The 18,072-nt window shown below is 68.4% G+C and overlaps 2 protein-coding genes across 2 annotated transcripts in view; one reads left to right on the forward strand and one right to left on the reverse strand.

Annotated features, from left to right (window-relative positions):
• LAMA5 (laminin subunit alpha 5) overlaps positions 1-14,666 on the forward strand; it is a 30,444-nt gene extending 15,778 nt beyond the window's left edge. Inside the window, exons 29-80 of the mRNA XM_058679305.1 lie at positions 62-159; positions 245-446; positions 520-646; positions 1,409-1,548; positions 1,896-2,011; positions 2,079-2,290; positions 2,406-2,610; positions 2,777-2,921; positions 3,037-3,177; positions 3,261-3,422; positions 3,532-3,633; positions 3,733-3,816; positions 4,075-4,305; positions 4,564-4,674; positions 4,747-4,874; positions 4,985-5,065; positions 5,155-5,369; positions 5,614-5,714; positions 5,806-5,986; positions 6,067-6,216; positions 6,315-6,466; positions 6,543-6,653; positions 6,844-6,955; positions 7,065-7,235; positions 7,323-7,519; positions 7,792-7,908; positions 7,996-8,150; positions 8,312-8,453; positions 8,672-8,774; positions 8,998-9,108; positions 9,658-9,837; positions 9,907-10,055; positions 10,131-10,301; positions 10,379-10,515; positions 10,623-10,776; positions 10,860-10,993; positions 11,073-11,235; positions 11,310-11,432; positions 11,523-11,671; positions 11,750-11,882; positions 11,957-12,100; positions 12,190-12,320; positions 12,416-12,583; positions 12,657-12,771; positions 12,854-12,996; positions 13,063-13,255; positions 13,331-13,477; positions 13,573-13,726; positions 13,825-13,952; positions 14,040-14,133; positions 14,219-14,338; positions 14,425-14,666. Of these exons, the coding sequence (XP_058535288.1) occupies positions 62-159; positions 245-446; positions 520-646; positions 1,409-1,548; positions 1,896-2,011; positions 2,079-2,290; positions 2,406-2,610; positions 2,777-2,921; positions 3,037-3,177; positions 3,261-3,422; positions 3,532-3,633; positions 3,733-3,816; positions 4,075-4,305; positions 4,564-4,674; positions 4,747-4,874; positions 4,985-5,065; positions 5,155-5,369; positions 5,614-5,714; positions 5,806-5,986; positions 6,067-6,216; positions 6,315-6,466; positions 6,543-6,653; positions 6,844-6,955; positions 7,065-7,235; positions 7,323-7,519; positions 7,792-7,908; positions 7,996-8,150; positions 8,312-8,453; positions 8,672-8,774; positions 8,998-9,108; positions 9,658-9,837; positions 9,907-10,055; positions 10,131-10,301; positions 10,379-10,515; positions 10,623-10,776; positions 10,860-10,993; positions 11,073-11,235; positions 11,310-11,432; positions 11,523-11,671; positions 11,750-11,882; positions 11,957-12,100; positions 12,190-12,320; positions 12,416-12,583; positions 12,657-12,771; positions 12,854-12,996; positions 13,063-13,255; positions 13,331-13,477; positions 13,573-13,726; positions 13,825-13,952; positions 14,040-14,133; positions 14,219-14,338; positions 14,425-14,651 (7,560 nt within the window). The 3' untranslated portion in view covers positions 14,652-14,666. The remainder of the gene's footprint in view (positions 1-61; positions 160-244; positions 447-519; positions 647-1,408; positions 1,549-1,895; positions 2,012-2,078; positions 2,291-2,405; positions 2,611-2,776; positions 2,922-3,036; positions 3,178-3,260; positions 3,423-3,531; positions 3,634-3,732; positions 3,817-4,074; positions 4,306-4,563; positions 4,675-4,746; positions 4,875-4,984; positions 5,066-5,154; positions 5,370-5,613; positions 5,715-5,805; positions 5,987-6,066; positions 6,217-6,314; positions 6,467-6,542; positions 6,654-6,843; positions 6,956-7,064; positions 7,236-7,322; positions 7,520-7,791; positions 7,909-7,995; positions 8,151-8,311; positions 8,454-8,671; positions 8,775-8,997; positions 9,109-9,657; positions 9,838-9,906; positions 10,056-10,130; positions 10,302-10,378; positions 10,516-10,622; positions 10,777-10,859; positions 10,994-11,072; positions 11,236-11,309; positions 11,433-11,522; positions 11,672-11,749; positions 11,883-11,956; positions 12,101-12,189; positions 12,321-12,415; positions 12,584-12,656; positions 12,772-12,853; positions 12,997-13,062; positions 13,256-13,330; positions 13,478-13,572; positions 13,727-13,824; positions 13,953-14,039; positions 14,134-14,218; positions 14,339-14,424) is intronic.
• A 291-nt stretch (positions 14,667-14,957) lies between these two features.
• On the reverse strand, positions 14,958-18,055 carry ADRM1 (ADRM1 26S proteasome ubiquitin receptor). Its single transcript, XM_058679362.1, has 10 exons — positions 17,924-18,055; positions 17,098-17,311; positions 16,896-17,012; positions 16,454-16,577; positions 16,295-16,381; positions 16,048-16,129; positions 15,686-15,921; positions 15,446-15,603; positions 15,259-15,361; positions 14,958-15,121 (listed from the first exon to the last, which is right to left on the reverse strand). Exons 2-10 carry the CDS (start codon positions 17,308-17,310, stop codon positions 15,015-15,017), a joined length of 1,227 nt encoding a protein of 408 aa, XP_058535345.1. The 5' UTR covers position 17,311; positions 17,924-18,055; the 3' UTR covers positions 14,958-15,014.
• Between the last annotated feature and the right edge of the window lie 17 nt (positions 18,056-18,072).

Genomic DNA, 18,072 nt, shown 5'->3' on the forward strand with positions numbered 1-18,072 from the left:
GCTTCCGGGCACTGGGGGTGGCCCACATGGTGGTGGTGGCATTACATCTGTTTGTCCACAGCACAGCGTGACCCTGGTGCCTCTGGAAGACTTCAGTGTGGAGCTGGTGCAGCCCCAGGTGCACTGCATCAGCAGCCACGGGGCCTTTGGCCGTGGCAGGTAGCGTGGCCAGGGAGGGCCAGCGTGCTGGGTGGGGCCTGGCCGGCCGGGAAGCCAAGATCTCACCTGCACCGTCCGTCCACAGCGCTGGCTGCCTGCCCTCCCGCTTCCCGAAGCCAGCCCAGCCCATCATCCTGAGGGACTGTCAGGTGGTCCCACTGCCGCCTGGCCTGCCCATCACACACTCGCAAGAGCTCCTGCCAGGGACGCCCCCCGTGGGGCCCCATCCCCGGCCCCCCACTGCCGTGGACCCTGAAGCAGAGCCCACCCTGCTGCGCCACCCCCAGGTAGAGACGTGGGAGTTGGGAGGAACTGCAGGGGGCCCCCTCCTCTGCCTCTCACTGGGACCTCTCCCTGCAGGGCACTGTGGTCCTCAGCACCCAGGTACCCCACCTGGGCCGCTATGTTTTCCTGCTGCACGGCTACCAGCCCGCCCACCCCACCTTCCCCGTGGAGGTGCTCATTGATGGCGGCCGTGTCTGGCAAGGTGCGGGACAGGTGGGGGGGAACAGGTGTGTGTGTGGGGGGGGACAGGTGTGTGTGTGTGTGGGGGGGACAGGTGTGTGTGTGTGGAAACCTGAGGTGTGTGGGGGGGGATCTGAGGTGGGGCGAACCTGAGGTGTGTGTGTGGGGTTCTCAGGTGTGTGTGGGGATCTGAGGTGGGGGGGACCTGAGGTGTGGGAGACCTGAGGTGTGTGTGTGGGAGGATCTGAGGTGGGGGGGACCTGAGGTGTATGTGGGGGAACCTGAGGTATGTGGGGACCTGAGGTGTGTGGGGGGACCTGAGGTGTGGGAGACCTGAGGTGTGTGGGGGGACCTGAGGTGTGGGAGACCTGAGGTGTGTGGGGGGACCTGAGGTGTGTGGGGACCTGAGGTGTAGGTGGACGGGGGCGTGCGGCGGATGGACTTGACCCTCGACTCTTGGGCGTGGGGTTCCGCTGTTCCAAGCAGAGGCTAACTCCTCTGTCCTGCAGTGCCTGATCTTAAACCCTGTAGTTGCACTTTCCCACTAGCTCTGTGATATTTTCTCCCGTGTCACACGTGGTGAATTGCAGGTCACAGCACACTGTCAGTGGCACTGAGCCCCTGGGGCCACATGCAGGGCCTTGCGCCCTGGGGCCCAGCCTTCGGTATGAGTCACACAGTCTCCCCGCCCCCTCTGCACCCTTCCCCCTAGGGTTCCCAGCAGTGCCCTGGAGCCAGGGATGGGCACCGTTGGGACCCTCACCTGTCTGCTGCCCATGTGCAGGCCACGCCAACGCCAGCTTCTGCCCACATGGCTCTGGCTGCCGCAGCCTGGTGCTGTGCGAGGGCCGGGCCGTGCTGGACGTGACAGACAGAGAGCTCAGCGTGACTGTGCGTGTGCCCGAGGGCCGCTGGCTCTGGCTGGTGAGTCTCAGGACTGGGGTGTCTGGGGGTCACCTCCCTGTGTTGGTCACAGTGCAGTGGTTCCCCTGGCCAGCCAGTGTGTCTCCTGCTGGGTGTGTGGGGCACAGCCCCCGGAACCCCAGACCTATCCCAGGAGGCTCCACGGGCCCTTCTGAGGACCCAGAAGGGAGAAGCAAGTGGCATGACAGGCAGGCAGGGACCAAGAGCACGCGTGGGAGCCACTCCTGAGAGCCGTCTGCCCGGGGTGGGCACCCACGGCCTGCACAGAGCGGGCCCCGGCCAGACTCCAGCCCTCTGCCTCAGGGCAGGCTGCCAGGCCCTCGGCAGTGACACGCCTGCCCGTCTAGGATTACGTGCTCCTGGTGCCCGAGGCCGCCTACAGCCCCAGCTACCTGCGGGAGGAGCCGCTGGACAAGTCGTATGAGTTCATCAGTCACTGTACCACCCATGGTTACCACATCAGGTGGGTTGCGGCCACGCGGGGTGGGCACCGGGCTGGGCGACGGGCTCACCACAGGCCCTCTGCACAGCCCCAGCGGTTCTTCCCCCTTCTGCCGCAATGCCGCCGCCTCCCTGTCTCTCTTCTACAACAACGGAGCCCAGCCCTGCGGCTGCCATGAGGCCGGCGCCACAGGCCCCACGTGCGAGCCCTTCGGAGGCCAGTGCCCCTGCCGTGCCCATGTCATCGGCCGGGACTGCTCCCGCTGCGCCACCGGCTACTGGGGCTTCCCCAGCTGCAGGCGTGAGTGTGCAGGTGGCGGGAGGCTGGCGCCTGATCCCCAAGGTGGAGCACGCAGGGCCGGGGCAGGGCCAGGCCGGGCCAGGCCGGGCTCAGCCCTCCCTGTGCCTGCCCCCAGCCTGTGACTGCGGCGCCCGGCTCTGTGACGAGCTCACTGGCCAGTGCATCTGCCCGCCCCGCACCGTCCCGCCCAGCTGTGTACGATGCCGGCCCTACAGCTTTGGCTGCCACCCACTGATTGGCTGTGAGGAGTGCAACTGCTCGGGGCCCGGCATCCAGCAGCTCGCCGAGCCCAGCTGTGATGCAGACAGCGGCCAGTGCAGGTGAGCGGGGACCCGGGGCCTTGGGGCGGGGGTGGGCGGCATAGCACACCCCGGCCGCCACCCCTCCCCACCCTCACTCCTGCCCCCACGTGGGGCTCAGGACACCCCTGGGTGGGGGGGCCCTTGGGCGCTGTTGCCCATTGTAAGCTCCTGTTGCTGCTGGCAGGTGCAGACCCAACGTGGCCGGGCGCAGGTGTGACACCTGTGCCCCTGGCTTCCATGGCTACCCCAGCTGCCGCCCCTGCGACTGCCACATGGCGGGCACCACACCTGGCGTCTGTGACCCTGTCACGGGCCAGTGCTCCTGCAAGGTGAGTCGCAGCCAGCACCCGCCCCGGGACCTCAGCACCCCCTGGGCGGCTGGGGATTGTCGGGGTAGAAGGAGGGGACCCCATCCAACGCCCGCCTGGCCCTGTGCCCCTGCAGGAGAATGTGGAGGGCTCTCGGTGTGACCAGTGCCGCCTTGGGACCTTTTCCCTGGAAGCTGACAACCCCAAGGGCTGCACCCGCTGCTTCTGCTTTGGGGCCACTGAGCGCTGCAGGAGTTCAGCCCTCGCCCGCCAGGAGGTCCGTGGGTGAGCCTGGGGTGGGGGACAGGTGGCCGCCAGCCCGGCCTGCTGAGCCCTGTGACGCTGCCCCTGTACCTGCAGTTCGTGGATATGGAGGGCTGGGCACTGCTGGGCAGTGACCGGCAGCCAGTGCCCGTCGAGTGGCGGGCGGACGTGGAGCTGCTGCACGCTGGCCTGCGGCAGGGCCCCGAGACCCTCCCTGAACTGTACTGGCAAGCTCCGCCCTCCTACCTGGGCGACCGGGTGAGTGGGGCGGCGGGGCTGGGGCCGGGAGCCTGGAAGGCCTGCTCCTGGGTGAGCGGGGACCCTGCAGTGGTCAGGCTCCCGCCTGGTCACCCTGTGCTGCTCACAGGTGTCGTCCTATGGGGGCATCCTGAGCTACGAGCTGCACTCAGAGACCCAGCGTGGAGACGTCTTCATCCCCGCCGAGGGCAGGCCCGACGTGGTGCTGCAGGTGGAGCCCGGCGGGGCTGCTGTGGGTGTGGGGACAAGGGGAGTGGGGGAGCGGTGCAGCCACAGCCCTCACCCCCTGCCCCGCCCGCTGCCTCTCCAGGGCAATCAAATGAGCGTCATGTTCCTGGAGCCGGCGTACCCTCCGCCTGGCCACATTCACCAAGGGCGCCTGCAGCTGGTGGAGGTGTGTGGAGCCCACAGCCTGCAGGGTCAGGGTGCCCGGGCCACAGGGGCCGGTGGCTACAGTGTGGGTGCCCATGTGTGAGGCATGCTGCCTCGGGTGCGCAGGCCAGTGAGCTCCCAACCCGCATAGCTGTGCCTCGAGGGGCATGCTTCAGGACCTGCCCCTGTCACAGAGGGTCACTGTGTGTTCTGTGTGTGGGGTGACACGGGGGCCCAGGCTCAGCTTGCTGTCCCCTGAGCTCCCGTCTTGGCCCCCCAGGGGAACTTCCGGCACATGGAGACGCACAGTGCTGTGTCCCGGGAGGAGCTCATGATGGTGCTAGCCGGGCTGGAGCAGCTGCAGATCCGCGCGCTCTTCTCCCAGATCGCCTCGGCTGTGTCCCTGCGCAGGGTGGCGCTGGAGGTGGCTGCTGCCGTGGGCGGGGGCCCTCCAGCCAGCAACGTGGAGCTGTGCATGTGTCCCGCCAGCTACCGTGGGGACTCATGTCAGGTCTGTACCTGGGCCTCCCCGCCCCCACATCCATCACAGTCTGCTCTGGTCCAGGCCTGGTGGACCCCTGCCCAGCCCCCCACATTCCCTGCCCTGCCACGCCTGCCCATCAGTTTGGCTGGCATCCGGCCCCATTCCTAGATTTGCTGTTTTGATGCCCTCCAGGGAGAGGCCCCACCCTATTGAGCCAGGGGTTCTTGACCCCACAGTCCCAGGGTCTCCCCTCCTGACCCCCACGCTTTTGCCCTGTGCCCCCAGGAATGTGCCCCTGGCCACTACCGGGATAAGGGTCTCTTCCTGGGCCGCTGCGTGCCCTGCCAGTGCCATGGCCACTCCCACCGCTGCCTCCCAGGCTCTGGTGTCTGTGTGGTGAGTGCGGGCCATGGGGGCGGGTGAGCTGCAGAGGGGGTGGGACTCCCTGCTGACACTCCTTCCCTGCAGGACTGCCAGCAGCACACTGAAGGAGACCACTGTGAGCGCTGCCAGGCCGGCTTTGTGAGGGGCGGGTCCGAGGACCCCACAGCGCCCTGTGTCAGCTGCCCCTGCCCGCTGGCGGTGCCATCCAACAAGTGAGCTGGCCCAGCCCCTTCAGGGACTCCCTGATGACCCCGGGTGCCCCCCACACACTGTCCTGTGCAGGAGCCCCAGACTCCAGACGCCTTCCTGTGTGTTCTTACAGCTTCGCCAAGGCCTGTGTCCTGCGAGGGGGCCAGGCCCAGTGCCTCTGCAGACCCGGCTACGCGGGCGCCTCCTGCGAGCGGTGAGCAGAGTACCTGATGGGCTCAGGACTGTGAGCTCAGCTCAGGGGACGCCGTGGCCACTAAGCCGTCACCTCTGCCGCCTGCTCAGGTGTGCGCCTGGCTTCTTCGGGAACCCCCTGGTGCTGGGCAGCTCCTGCCAGCCATGCGACTGCAGTGGCAACAGCGACCCCAACATGCTGTTCAATGACTGTGACCCCCTGACGGGGGCCTGCCGGGGCTGCCTGCGCCACACCACTGGCCCGCACTGCGAGACCTGCGCACCCGGCTTCTACGGCAATGCGCTGCTCCCCGGGAACTGCACACGTAGGCGTGGGGTGTCCTCTGGGGGGAGGAGGGCTGGACCCCCAACCCCAGGGCCTGGAGTGTGCTACCCACCCTGTACCCAGAGGCCACAGGTTCCTCTGGCCCAGCAGGGGCTACTGGGGAGTCCAGGCCAGGCGAGAGTGGGTGACAATGGGCGTGAGCAGCCTGCACCAAACTGGGGTGAGCAGGGACGGTCTGGGGGTTGGAGTGGGGACAGGACGGCTTCAGATCCTCTCCTCTGCAGGGTGTGACTGCTCCCCATGTGGGACAGAGGCCTGTGACCCCCACAGTGGCCAGTGCCTGTGCAAGATGGGTGTGGTCGGGCAGCGGTGCGACCGTTGCCAGGTAGGGCTGCGGGACCAGGGGTCTGGGCTGCGGGGCAGGGCCAGGGTTGCGGGGCCAGGAGTCTGGGCTGACCACAGCCCCTGCCTTACAGGAGGGACATTTTGGCTTCGACGACTGTGGGGGCTGTCACCCCTGTAGCTGTGGACCAGCTGCCGAGGGCTCCGAGTGTCACCCCCAGAGTGGACAGTGCCAGTGCCCCCCGGATGCTGGCGGGCTGCAGTGTCGCCAGTGTGCCTCAGGCCATTGGGGGCTGCCCGAGCAGGGCTGCCGGCGTGAGTGAGGGCCACAGGTGTAGGGTGGGGGCCGTTGAGGGGACGGTCCCCTGGCTCTGACTGTGCTGCTCCCGCCGCAGGCTGCCAGTGCCCAGGGGGCCGCTGTGACCCTCACACAGGCCACTGTACTTGTCCCCCTGGCCTCAGCGGGGAGCGCTGTGACTCCTGCAGCCAGCAGCACCAGGTGCCCGTGCCTGGAGGGCCCGGAAGCCATGGCGTCCAATGCAAAGGTGCTGACCCCACTGTGCCCACTCCTGCCCTTCCCTGGCTAAGCATGCCCCCTGCCCTGGGCTCCTGCTGACCGCTCCACCCCCACCGGGACTTGCAGTGTGTGACCACTGTGTGGTGCTCTTGTTGGACGACCTGGAACGGGCTGGCGCCCTCCTCCCTGGCATCCGTGAGCAGCTGCAGGGCATCAATGCGAGCGCCGCGGCCTGGGCCCGGCTGCACCGACTGAATGCTTCCATTGTGGACCTGCAGGTACCAGAGCCCTGCGCCCCCCGCGCCTGCCCCGTACCCTGTGCCAGCCTCACCTGCTGCCTCCCCCCTGCTCCAGAGCCAGCTGCGGAGCCCCCTGGGCCCCCGGCCTGCGACGGAGCAGCAGCTGGAAACAGTAGAACGGCGGAGTATGAGCCTTGGCCAGGACGTAGAGTGGTTGGGCCAGCAGGTGGGCCCCTGCCCCAAGTCCCAGCTCTCCTCCCCAGGGGACCTCACTGCCCTGGCCCTCCTTCTGGGACCTTGGCCCCGGCTCCCGTCCCAGCTGCCTCTGGTGGCCCCAGACCCCAGGCCCTTCCCAGTGCGGGGACATCGGCCTCCCCCCATGGCTGGGGCTGTGAGCTCACAGGCTGTACCCATAGGCCATGGGGGCCCAAGGTCGCGTGAACCTGCTGCTGAGTAGCACTGAGAGCACGCTAGGACGGGTGCGGACGCTGCTAGCGGCCATCGAGGCTATGGCTGGCATGCTGAAAGGTAAGCGACCCCAAGGGAGGGCTCACCCGACATCCTCCCCTGGAGCAGGCTGCCCGAGAGCAGGGTGTGGGTGCAGGCCCCAGGCCCTGACTGCAGCCTCTCCCCACAGAGCTTGAGTCCCAGACGGGCCACCTGCCATCGGCCAACACGTCAGCCCCATCTGGGGAGCAGCTGCGCCGGGTGCTGGCCGAGGTGGGCCGGCTGCTTGGGGCCATGCGGGCTCGTGACCTGGGGACCCAGCGGGCTGCGGCCGAGGCAGAACTGGCTGAAGCCCAGAGGCGTGAGTGGAGTGGGGAGTTGGAGGTGTGGTCTGCGTGGGCTGCAGGTGGGGGCTGAGCCCTCAAGGGTGTGACTCCCTCATATCCAGTGCTGGCCCGCGTGCAAGAGCAGCTGACCGGCCGCTGGGAAGAGAACCAGGCTCTGGCCACGCGTGCCCGTGAGCAGCTGGCCCAGCACGAGGCTGGCCTCATGGACCTGCGTGAGGCCCTGAACCGGGCAGTGGACGCCACCCGTGAGGCTGAGGAGCTCAACAGCCGGAACCAGGAGCAGCTGCAGGCCATGCTGGTGAGGCCCAGTCTAGACCCTGACCCCACCCAGCCCCAACTAGACTCTGGCCCTGACCCTGGTTCCGCCCAAACCAAATCCTGGCCTGAACCCTGGCAAACCCTGGCCCCGACCCTGACCCCAGCCTGGACCAAGTCCAGGCCCCAGCCCTGACCTTGGCAGACCCCAGCCCCAGCCCTGGCCCTGGCCCTGGCCCTGACCCCGACCCGGCCTGGCCCTGGCTGCATGTGTCCCCACAGCCCCTCCCTTCATTGCCTCCCCCCCCACTCCAGCAGGGGAAGCTGGAGCTGTCCCAGGATAATGCCACACTGCAAGCCACCTTGCAAGCTGCCAGCCACATCCTGTCCCAGGTCTTGGAGCTGCTACGTGGCATGGATGAGGCCAAGGAGGTCAGCCGGCTGTGTTCCCAGGGATCCCATGGGCTCACCCACAGGCAGAATTGGGCGAGGTCCCACTAAATGTCCCCCTGTCCCCAGGAGGTAGAACGCCTGGCAGCGAGCCTGGATGGGGCACGGACACCACTTCTGAACCGTATGCGAGCCTTTTCTCCGGCTGGCGCCAAACTGGGGCTGGTGGAGGCTGCAGAGGCCCATGCCCAGAGGCTCGACCACCTGGCACACAACCTGTCCAGGTGTGTGGGCGGAAGTGTTCAGGTGGAGGTGGGGCCTGGGCAGGCCCCTGGCAGGGGAGGAGGTGGTGGTCCCTAGAGGATCCAGAGAAGGGCATGGGTGGGGCACGGTTGTGGACAGAGGCCTTGGGTCTCGGCATCTGGCCTGCCCAACCCCCATGCAGCATCATCGCGGGGGTCAACCAGGACCGCTTCATCCAGAGAGCCTTGGAGGCCTCCAGCGCCTATGGCAGCATCCTGCAGGCTGTGCAAGCTGCCGAGACCGCCGCCAGCCAGGCCCTGCAGCAGGCGGACCACACTTGGGCGGTGAGACCAGCCTAGCCCGGCCTGCCCTGCCCAGCCCTGCCCTGCCCAGCCCTGCCCTGCCCTGCCCCGCCCTGCCCCGCCCCGCCCTGCCCCGCCCTGCCCCTCCTCTCCCGGCCCTAAACAGCCCAGTTCCTACCCTACCCAGTCCTGCCTAGCCCTGCCTAGCCCCGCCCCCACCTGCACCTCTCCTCACCTCCAGCGCCCCCGTGTGTCCACAGGCGGTGGTGCAGCGGGGCCTGGCAGCCCGAGCCCGGCAGCTGCTCGCCAACAGCAGTGCCCTGGAGGAGGCCGTGCTCGGTGAACAGCAGCGCCTGGGCCGTGGTGAGGGCTGGGGCCCTGCAGCCTGTTTAGTGTGATGTTGACTGTTCAGCCCCCACTCTCCATTCCTCCCCCGGGAGCCTTGTTGAGTGCTGCTGCCAGCCGTGGCCTTGGGGCACAAGGCTGAGGGTCCTGGTGGCCCTGTGTCTCTGTGGGTGGGCTGGGCTGCACCTGTGCGCTGAGAGGGGCTCCTCGGGCGCTGAGGCTGTCCACTGTTCCCCTGCAGCATGGGCCGTCTTCCAGGGCACTGGGACTCGGCTCCAAGGTGCCCGAGCCACCAAGGAGCAGCTGGCGGCTCGTGTGCGGGATATACAGGCCATGCTGGCCATGCAGACAGGTACGCGTGTGGCCTGTCCCCACTTTGTCCCTGGGCTGGATGGTTTACTCCAGGCAGCCCTGTGGGAGGCTGCCAATAAACACCTGGATTGTCACAGTAGTGGCAGCGGGGCTAGGGCGGGGGCCCAGCAGGAACTCCACAGTGCCAACTCTTGCCTGGGCCGCTGCCAGGGACCCCAGCCCCAACCCCGGCAGAGGGGAGGATGAGGGGGGCTCCAGGCAGGAGTGGAGAGGGCTCAGGGTGAGACTTCCTAGGGAGGGAGCAGGGGGCACCACTGGGACCGGACTGCTAGAACCCGGGGACCTGGCCAGGCCACAACTCTGCGTCCTGGTCCTGCTGCAAGGCCTGGAGCCAAGGGCAGCTGTAGGCGGCACCTGAGGTGGGAACCTGGCTTGGACCGCACAGGCAGCCCCGTGTGGCCTGTCTCTGGGCGGGCAGGGCAGCGTCGGGTGTCCATTGCAACTGGACTGGACTGTGTGAATGCTGAGGGACAAGGGGCTGGAAGAGCAGGGGTCCTCGCCCCACAGCACACTGCCTCCTGGCCCCTAGATGAGACAAGCAAGAAGATCGCCCGCGCCAAGGCCACGGCCGCCGAGGCACAGGACCAGGCTGTCCGTATGCAGTTGCAACTGCAGGACATGCAACAGAGCGTGGAGCGGTGGCAGGGCCAGCTGGGAGCCCTGCAGGGCCAGGACCTGGGCCAGGCGGTGCTGGACGCTGGCCGCTCGGGTGAGTTGCAGCCCTTGGGTCCCTGGGGGCAGGGCGAGGGGCAGGCCCTGAGTGCCACGCTGCCCTCAGTGTCCACCCTGGAGAAGACACTGCCACAGCTGCTGGCCAAGCTGAGCCTCTTGGAGAACCGTGGGGCCCCCAACGCCAGCTTGGCCCTGGCTGCCAGCATTGGCCGCGTGCGGGAGCTCATCGCGCAGGCCCGGGGGGCTGCCAGTAAGGTGAGGACGCACCTGGGGGCCGGCGGAGGGGTCGGGGTCAGGGTGGTGGCTGCTGATGGGCTTATGTACTCGCAGGTCAAGGTGCCCATGAAGTTCAACGGGCGCTCAGCGGTGCAGGTGCGCTCACCCCGTGACCTGGCCGACTTGGCCGCCTACACTGCCCTCAGGTTCCACCTGCAGAGCCCAGAGCCCGTGGCCGGGCAGGACGCCGTGGACCGCTTCGTGCTCTACATGGGCAGCCGCCAGGTGCCACAGGCTGGCAGTGGGCGGCGGGCGACAGGCATGCCTGGTCCTGTCCCTGACATCACCTCTGCCCGCTGTAGGCCTCTGGGGACTACATGGGTGTGGCGCTGCGTGGCCAGAAGGTGCACTGGGTGTACCAGCTTGGCACGGCCGGCCCCGCCACCCTGAGCATCGACGAGGATATCGGGGAGCAGTTCGCAGCCGTCAGCATCGACAGGTGGGTGTCTGGGAGGGGTGGGGCCCCACCGCCAGGCCCACCCTGCCCCGTCCCTCACCTGCTCACCTGCTGCTGAGTGCCATTCCTAACTGCTCTTGGGCCCTCAGGACCCTCCAGTTTGGCCACATGTCTGTCACGGTGGAGGGACAGACAGTTCACGAGACCAAGGGCGACGTGGTGGCCCCCGGGGCCGAGGGGCTGCTCGACCTGAGGCCTGAGGACTTCGTCTTCTATGTGGGCGGCTACCCCAGCGGCTTCATGGTGAGCCAGGGCCGCCAGGCTGCAGGGTGGGCCTTGCCAGGCGACGCCCAGAACTGGGCTCTGACCATACCCTGTGTGCCTAGCCCCCTGAGCCCCTCCGCCTCCCTGGCTACGAGGGCTGCATTGAGCTGGACACGGTGAATGAGGAGGTGGCCAGCCTCTACAACTTCGAGCAGACCTTCGAGCTCGACACAGCGGTGGACAAGCCCTGTGCCCGGTGCGTGTGGCCCACCACCCCCTGACCCCCTGACCCAGGCCCAGCTGCCCCTGCCTGACCCTATGCCTGTGGCCTGTAGCTCCAAGTCCACTGGGGATCCGTGGCTCACGGACGGCTCGTACCTGGACGGCACCGGCTTTGCCCGCATCAGCTTCGACAGCCAGATCAGCCACACGAAGCGCTTTGAGCAGGAGCTGCGGCTCGTGTCCTCCCGCGGGCTCATCTTCTTCCTGCAGCACCAGGCAGGGCCCCCACCCAGCTGCCCTCCGACTGGCCCCGCCCAGTCCCCCCAGCTGACCTGTCTCTGTCCCCCCAGGAGCAGTTCTTGTGTTTGGCTGTGCGTGAAGGGACTCTGGTCCTCCTTTATGACTTTGGCACGGGCCTCAAGGAGGCCGCCCCGCAGCAGTCCCCGTCGTCCCTGACAGCGGCCAGCAAGGCAGTGAGTGTGTGCAGGGCAGGGCAGGGCTGGGCAGGGGCATGGCGGGCAGGGCTGGGCTCCCCTGCAGCTGGGGCCTGGCCATGCCTGCAGATCCAAGTATTCCTGCTGGGTGGCACCCGCAAGCGCGTGCTGGTCCGTGTGGAGCGGCTCACGGCATTCAGCGTGGACCAGGACAACTCGCTGGAGCTGGCCACCGCCTACTACCTGGGTGGGGTGCCGCCAGAGCAGCTGCCCCCAAGGTGGGAGCCGGGGAGGGGGCACTTGGCGCGGGACAGGGAGGTGTGGGAGGACGTGTTGGGTTGACCCTGCTCCCGCAGCCTGCGGCAGCTCTTCCCTACAGGGGGTTCCATCCGTGGCTGCGTGAAGGGCATCAAGGCTTTGGGCAAGTATGTGGACCTCAAGCGGCTCAACACCACGGGCGTCAGCTCAGGCTGCACCGCCGACCTGCTGGTGAGTGCCATTCCTAACCCTGGTGGGGCCATGCTCCCCGCCAAGGCCCCCACTCAGCTTTGCCCACCCCCTAGGTGGTCCGCGCCGTGACCTTCCACGGCCACGGCTTCCTGCCGCTGGCGCTGCCCGACGTGGCGCCCATCAGCAGCAGCATCTACTCTGGCTTTGGGTTCCGCAGCACCCAGGACAGCGCCCTGCTCTACCACCTGTCCTCCCCCGTGAGCCTCCTGGGGGAGCAACGGGGGCCCCTGGGAGGGAACCTGGACCACAGGCCTGGTCGGCTGACTGGCTCCTGCACCCACTCCAGGATGGGCTGTGCCAGGTGGCCCTGCGACAGGGCCGCGTGACCCTCCAGCTGCTCAGGACGGAGCTCAGGAGCCGTGGGGGCTTTGCCGACGGCACCAGCCACTACGTGGCCTTCTACGGCAATGCCACTGGGTAAGCCTTGGGGTCTGCCTGGGTCTTCCCTGCCCTGGGCTGCTGGTGGACGGGGCAGGCGGGCAGGCCTGGGAGACACCACCATCCGCCTCCAGGGTCTGGCTGTACGTGGACGACGAGCTGCAGCAGAGGAAGGTCCCCCAGGGGCTGCCTCAGCCCCGCCAGTCCCAGGAGCCTGCACAGCTACTGGTTCTGGGAGGCCTGCAAGAGGCCGGCGACTTCCGCAACTTCAGTGGCTGCATCGGCAATGTCTTCGTGCAGAGGTGGGCAGGGGACCTGCAGGGGCTGGGGCGCCGACTCCCCCAGTCACTCTGACCCCCCGCTGCCACCTCACAGGCTCCAGGAGCCACAGCGTGTGTTTAACCTACAGCCGAGCGAAGGCAGTGTTAACACCAGCACAGGCTGTGCCCCGGCCCCCCTTGCCCAGGCCCTGGGGCCGCGGGGGCTCCAGGTAGGGGTGTGGGTGCTGATGGCAGGGAGGGGGTGGGGTGTGGACCAGCAGCCCCAGAGCTGTGCCTGCATCCCCGTCTCAGGCTCCCCGCCGCAGCCGCCAGCCCACCCAGCACACCTGCACACCACATCCTCAACCAGGGACCCTTGGGGACTCCTACCAGTTTGGGGGCCCCCTGTCCAGCTACCTGGAGTTTGCAGACATCCCCGCCCCCCACAGGAACAGGTAAGGCCCGGGCCTGCATGGGCGGGTGTGGTGGGACCACCAGACAAGCAGCTCTGTGGCTTGCAGGTTCCGCCTGAGCATGCTCGTGCGTCCCCGTACACCCCACGGCGTCCTGCTGCTCGTGGCACCCCCGACCGCCGGCAGCCCTTCCCTGCTGCTGGCCCTGAGCCATGGACACGTCATCGCTCAGACCCAAGGCCCTGGGCCCCGGCCCCAAGTGCGGAGCCGCCAACGTGCCCGGGCTGGCCGGTGGTACAAGGTGAGTGCCAGGACAGAGGGGAGTTGCTGGCAGGAGCCCTGGGAATGACGGACCTGCCTCTCGCTCTGTCCCTAGGTGTCTGTGCATTGGGAGAAGGGTCGGATCCAGTTGCAGGTGGACAGGACCCGGGCCTGGAGCCAGGAGGGGCCCCGCTGGAACCCCCAGCCCCACACCCTCTTTGTCGGGGGTCTCCCAGCCAGCAGCCTTGGCCCAAAGCTCCCGGTGAGAACTGCCTGGCCCCATCCCAGGGCCATGTCCCAGCCCAGCTGGCCAAACCCTCGGCTGCCTCTGACCCAGCCCTGCCTGCTTCCCCCCAGGTATCATCGGGGTTTGGTGGCTGTGTGAAGAGACTGCAGCTGGATGGGCGGTCCCTTGGGGCCCCCACTAGAATGGCAGGGGTCACACCCTGCCTCTTGGGGCCCCTGGAGCAGGGCCTGTTCTTCCCAGGCAGTGGGGGCGTCGTCACCATAGGTGTGTGGGCACTGGGGTGAGGCCATGGTGGGAGGCTGGTACTGGGCTCTGGGGGTCCTGAGTAGGCCCACACTGCCTCTCCTGGCACCCCCTTGCAGGCCTCCCAGGGACCACGTTGTTCAGCCTGGAGCTGGAGCTGCGGCCTTTGGTGGCCACGGGGCTGATTCTGCACCTGGGCCAGCCAGATGCCGCTCCCTACCTGCAGCTGCACATGGTCCAGCGGCAGGTAAGCCTGGCAGCAGGTAGGCCAGTGTGGCCCCTTCCATGCTGGCTTTGAGCCGGCCAGGCCCGACCTCCCCACCATCCCCGCCAGGTGCTGCTGCGAGCAGATGATGGGGCGGGTCCCGTCTCTACATGGGTGACAACGCCTGTGGCGCTGTGCGATGGGCAGTGGCATAGGCTGACAGGTGAGTCCCAGGACACAGGGAACCCCCCTGCCCCTCTCAGACCCAGGGTGGCCCTGGGATGCCCATGAGGCTGTACTCCCCGCAGTGACCAGAGGCAGCAGCGTGCTGCGGCTCGAGGTGGACGCAGAGAGTAACCACACGCGGGGCCCCATCTCAGCCGCCGTGCCACACCAGGCCCTGTTGCTGCACCTGGGGGGCCTGCCAGGTGAGCGGGCAGCCCTGCCCTCCCCCATGTCAGGATGGGGGCCCTGGGACCCCGCTGCCTCTGCTCAGCTCCCCCTCTCCCTGCAGTATCATCCGGGTCTCCAAGCTGGGCGAGTCCCCAGCCTCCGCCTTACAGTGGCTGCATGAGGAACCTCGTGGCTAACGGCTCTCCAGTGGCCGTGACACGCTCCGCACGGGTGCAGGGCGCGGTGGGCGCCGCCGGCTGTCCGGCTGTGAGGCAGCCGCCGTCCAGTCCACCCACCCCGCCAGGTCGGGGCCAGCCTCCGGGAGCCCTGCCTGCCACCTGGGTCTGAGTGAAACACGGCATCTCCAGAAACGGGTCACCCAGGGCTGAGCCGGCCTGTCTCCTGTTTAACCCTCACAGAACAAAATAAAATTCACCTCTTTCTGAAGTTTAAAGTTACAACTGAGCCTTGATGACTGCAGGTGGGGGGACGCAGGGGCCAGCAGTGGTCCACTTCCGTCCACAGAGAAAGCTGGCTCCCACTTGAGCCTGGGCCGGGTCCAACCAGTGGCTGGAGAGCTCTCGCAGCCACCAGGCGTCCCACTGATCCGGCCGAGCAGTTGGCAGATAGAAGAAAAGGTTTTATTAAAGGGCAGGGGCTGCACCAAGCACAACACCACTACTGAGTCACGCGGCTAGGGGGCGCTATAACTTAGTCTAGGCTCATGTCCTCCTCCTCGTCTTTCTTGTCCTTTGTGTCGCCCTCCTTGGGCTCCGGCTTGGCACTATTCTGCATTGCTTTGGCGAATGCTTCCACATCTGCAAGGCAGACACGTGAGGCATGGGGTCAGCTGGCGGGGGCCCACGGTGCCCACTCCCCACCTTGCCCTGCCCCGTGTGTCCTCTGCACACCTGGCCATTAGCCAGGGTCCAGCGGGGCCTCAGGGGGCACTCACCGCCCTTGTTGGCAGCCTCCACAGCCTCCGCGGGCAGCCCAAACTGGCACATGAGGGGACCCAGCTGGCCTGAGGCCAAGGCTGCACTGAACATGCCTAGGGCCTGCAAGGAAGGGGCATGGCCAGGCCATCAGCAGGATGGAGGGTGGCCCGCCCTGGCCGCCCACGGCCCGGGTGTCGCACCCACCTGCTGGAATTGCGGGGAGGTCAGCGTGTTCTGGATCTCGTCTGCCGTCCGCGGCAGCGACTCCCCCGAGGGCAGGTAGGGCAGCAGGCGCTCCTGGACGTCCGCGTTGGCCAAGATGGGTGCCATGACCTCTGGCGTCAGCACACTGGCCAGGTCCACTGGGAGGGGCACATGCCATGAGCTGCCGCCCGCTACGTGCCTCGCTGGCCGCCATGCACACACGGCCCAGGCCCCCCGTACCTTGCTGGCCGCCCCCAGGTGTGGCGGGCACGCTCATGGTGGCCAGAATGCTCTGCAGGTCACTCAGCTGGATGGGCTGCGCGGGGCTGGTGGCCGTGCTGGCCCCATTCCCAGAGCTGGGGGCCGGGCTCGGGCTTGGCACTGCTGCTGCCACGGCTGGTGCTGTCGGGGCTGGGGTGGCGCGGGCAGAAGAGGTGGTGGATGATGGAGTGGCCGCTGCTGACTGGCTCCGGGAGCTGGGAGAAGGGCAGTAGAGCAGCGCCTGGGTCCAAGGCCTCAAACCAGGGCCCCTGGAGAGGGGTCGGTCAGCAGGGACCCCTCACCCCCAGCCCAGGCTCAGGAGGGACCCAGTAGGGGCTCACCTGGATGAGGAGCTGCTGGCTGGAGGTCCCCCGCTCCCCAATAAGCTGGCCAGGCCGGGCCCCGTCAGCGCCCCCAGGCCCCCTAGAAGGACAAGAAGTGTAGGGGACCACCCTGGGGTCAAGAGGGCCCAGCTGCGGCTGGTTGCTCCAAGAGCGCTTTTGGGCTGCCCCGTTGGCCACGCCACCCACGCCCAAGCATTCAGCCCTCCCGCACCCCAACCCCGCAAGCGGGCACTGGGCAGCCTACCCAGGCCCCCGAGGCCGGCAGGCCCGATGAGCTGCATGAGCTGGCTGTGGCTCATGTTCCCCAGTAGGCTCTGCAGGCCGCCCTCTCCTGCAAGACATGGGGGGAGGGCTCAGCCACGGCTCCCGCGCAGCCCCCCGCCCGCCCGTGCGAGGACCCTACCGCCCAGCGCTGAGAGCTCGTGGCCGCTGCCCCCACTCGCGCCCAGCGCCCCGGGCAGCGGGGGGTTGTTGAGGCACTCGTTCACTTTGCGGCAGTGTTCCTCGTCCTGGTCCGTCTTGGGCTCCTAGGGGACGGACACCATGGCAGCTCCCCCAGCACAGCCCATTCCACTTGCTACAGACCCGGGAGTCGTGGTGCGACCCTTCGAGCGCAGGCCCTACCTTCCTGGCTGCACCCCCTGCCCTGCAGCCTGGCTCTCCCCGAGTCATGCCCTGCAGGACGACGGTCCCTTACCCGCACCACAGCCTGGCAGGGGCGGACACCCTCTCCCCTGCACACGACGGCCCTCCCCTCCCCGGAGCCGCACCCCTGCACACCGTGGCCCTCCTCTCCCCAGGGCAGTACCCCTGTACACTGCAGCCCTCCCCTCCCCGAGCCACACCTGCATCCAGAAGAAGAGGCGCTTGGCGCCAGCCTTGAACTTGAGCACGTAGACGCGGCCGCTGGGGCACTGCGGCACCCTCTTGAACTCGCAGTCGTCGGGGAAGATGATGAGGTCCTGGGGGCCATGGGAGACACGAGCTTAGGGGCCCCGAGGTGGACAGAGGAGGTGGCTGGCCTCCAGGGCAGGGAGTGGCACTCACGTCCTCCACGCTGCCAGACGTGCGGTCCTTCCAGCAGAAGTGGATGAGCGAGTCGTCCGTCTGCTGGATGTACACGAGCCCCTTGCGCTTGTCGGGGGTCACTGTGGTCCCCTTGAGTGACATCTTCCCTGCTCGGAACTCCACCAGGTACTTGGTGGAGGAGCCCCGGGCGCCGGGCACCAGGCTCGGGAACAGCGCACCTGAGGTTGTCATCCTGCGGGAGGAGGGTCAGACATCAAGCCTCGGTGCGCTCGGACCCCGGCCCCGCACCCGCCCGCCCTCACCCCACCGACCCGGCCCCGCACCCGCCCGCCCTCACCCCACCGACCCGGCCCCGCACCCGCCCACCCTCACCCCACCGACCCGGCCCCGCACCCGCCCGTCCTCACCCCACGGACCCGGCCCCGCACCCGCCCGCCCTCACCCCACCGACCCGGCCCCGCACCCGCCCGCCCTCACCCCACCGACCCGGCCCCGCACCCGCCCGTCCTCACCCCACCGACCCGGCCCCGCACCCGCCCGTCCTCACCCCACCGACCCGGCCCCGCACCCGCCCGTCCTCACCCCACGGACCCGGCCCCGCACCCGCCCGCCCTCACCCCACCGACCCGGCCCCGCACCCGCCCGTCCTCACCCCACCGACCCGGCCCCGCACCCGTCCTGACACCGGCTCCGTCCAGGTCTCGACCGCCCGGTCCGCCTTCCATCCCGCACCCGGCCGCCCCGCCCTCGGCCTCAGCACCGCCGGCCCGTGCCCCCGGCGTCCCGCACTCGGCCCTGGGACCCGGGCGCCCTGCCCCGCCCCAGGCCGGCCCCACGCCCGCACCTGGCCGCCCCGCACTCGGCCGCAGCGTCTCCGGGATGGCTCTTCCTCAGCGTCTGCCGGGCCTCGACGGAAGCCCGCACTCGGCCCGCCCCCGCTCGCCGCTGTCGCTGCCGATTGGGTCTCGACCTCCGGGCGGCCCGGGCTAGCCC

Source organism: Ochotona princeps, chromosome 22 (genome assembly GCF_030435755.1).
Source record: "Ochotona princeps isolate mOchPri1 chromosome 22, mOchPri1.hap1, whole genome shotgun sequence".
In the NCBI taxonomy this organism is placed as follows: domain Eukaryota; kingdom Metazoa; phylum Chordata; class Mammalia; order Lagomorpha; family Ochotonidae; genus Ochotona; species Ochotona princeps.

Bases quoted from the DNA above. Each gene is read 5' to 3' on its own strand.
- ADRM1 (XM_058679362.1), bottom strand. From the start codon at position 17,310: ATGACAACCTCAGGTGCGCTGTTCCCGAGCCTGGTGCCCGGCGCCCGG. The intron at 16,130-16,294 runs GTAGGCTGCCCA...TTGTCCTTCTAG, and splicing joins TGCCGGCCTCGGGGGCCTGG to GGGGCCTGGGGGCGCTGACG. The intron at 15,922-16,047 runs GTGAGCCCCTAC...CCCTTCTCCCAG, and splicing joins GCCAGCAGCTCCTCATCCAG to CTCCCGGAGCCAGTCAGCAG.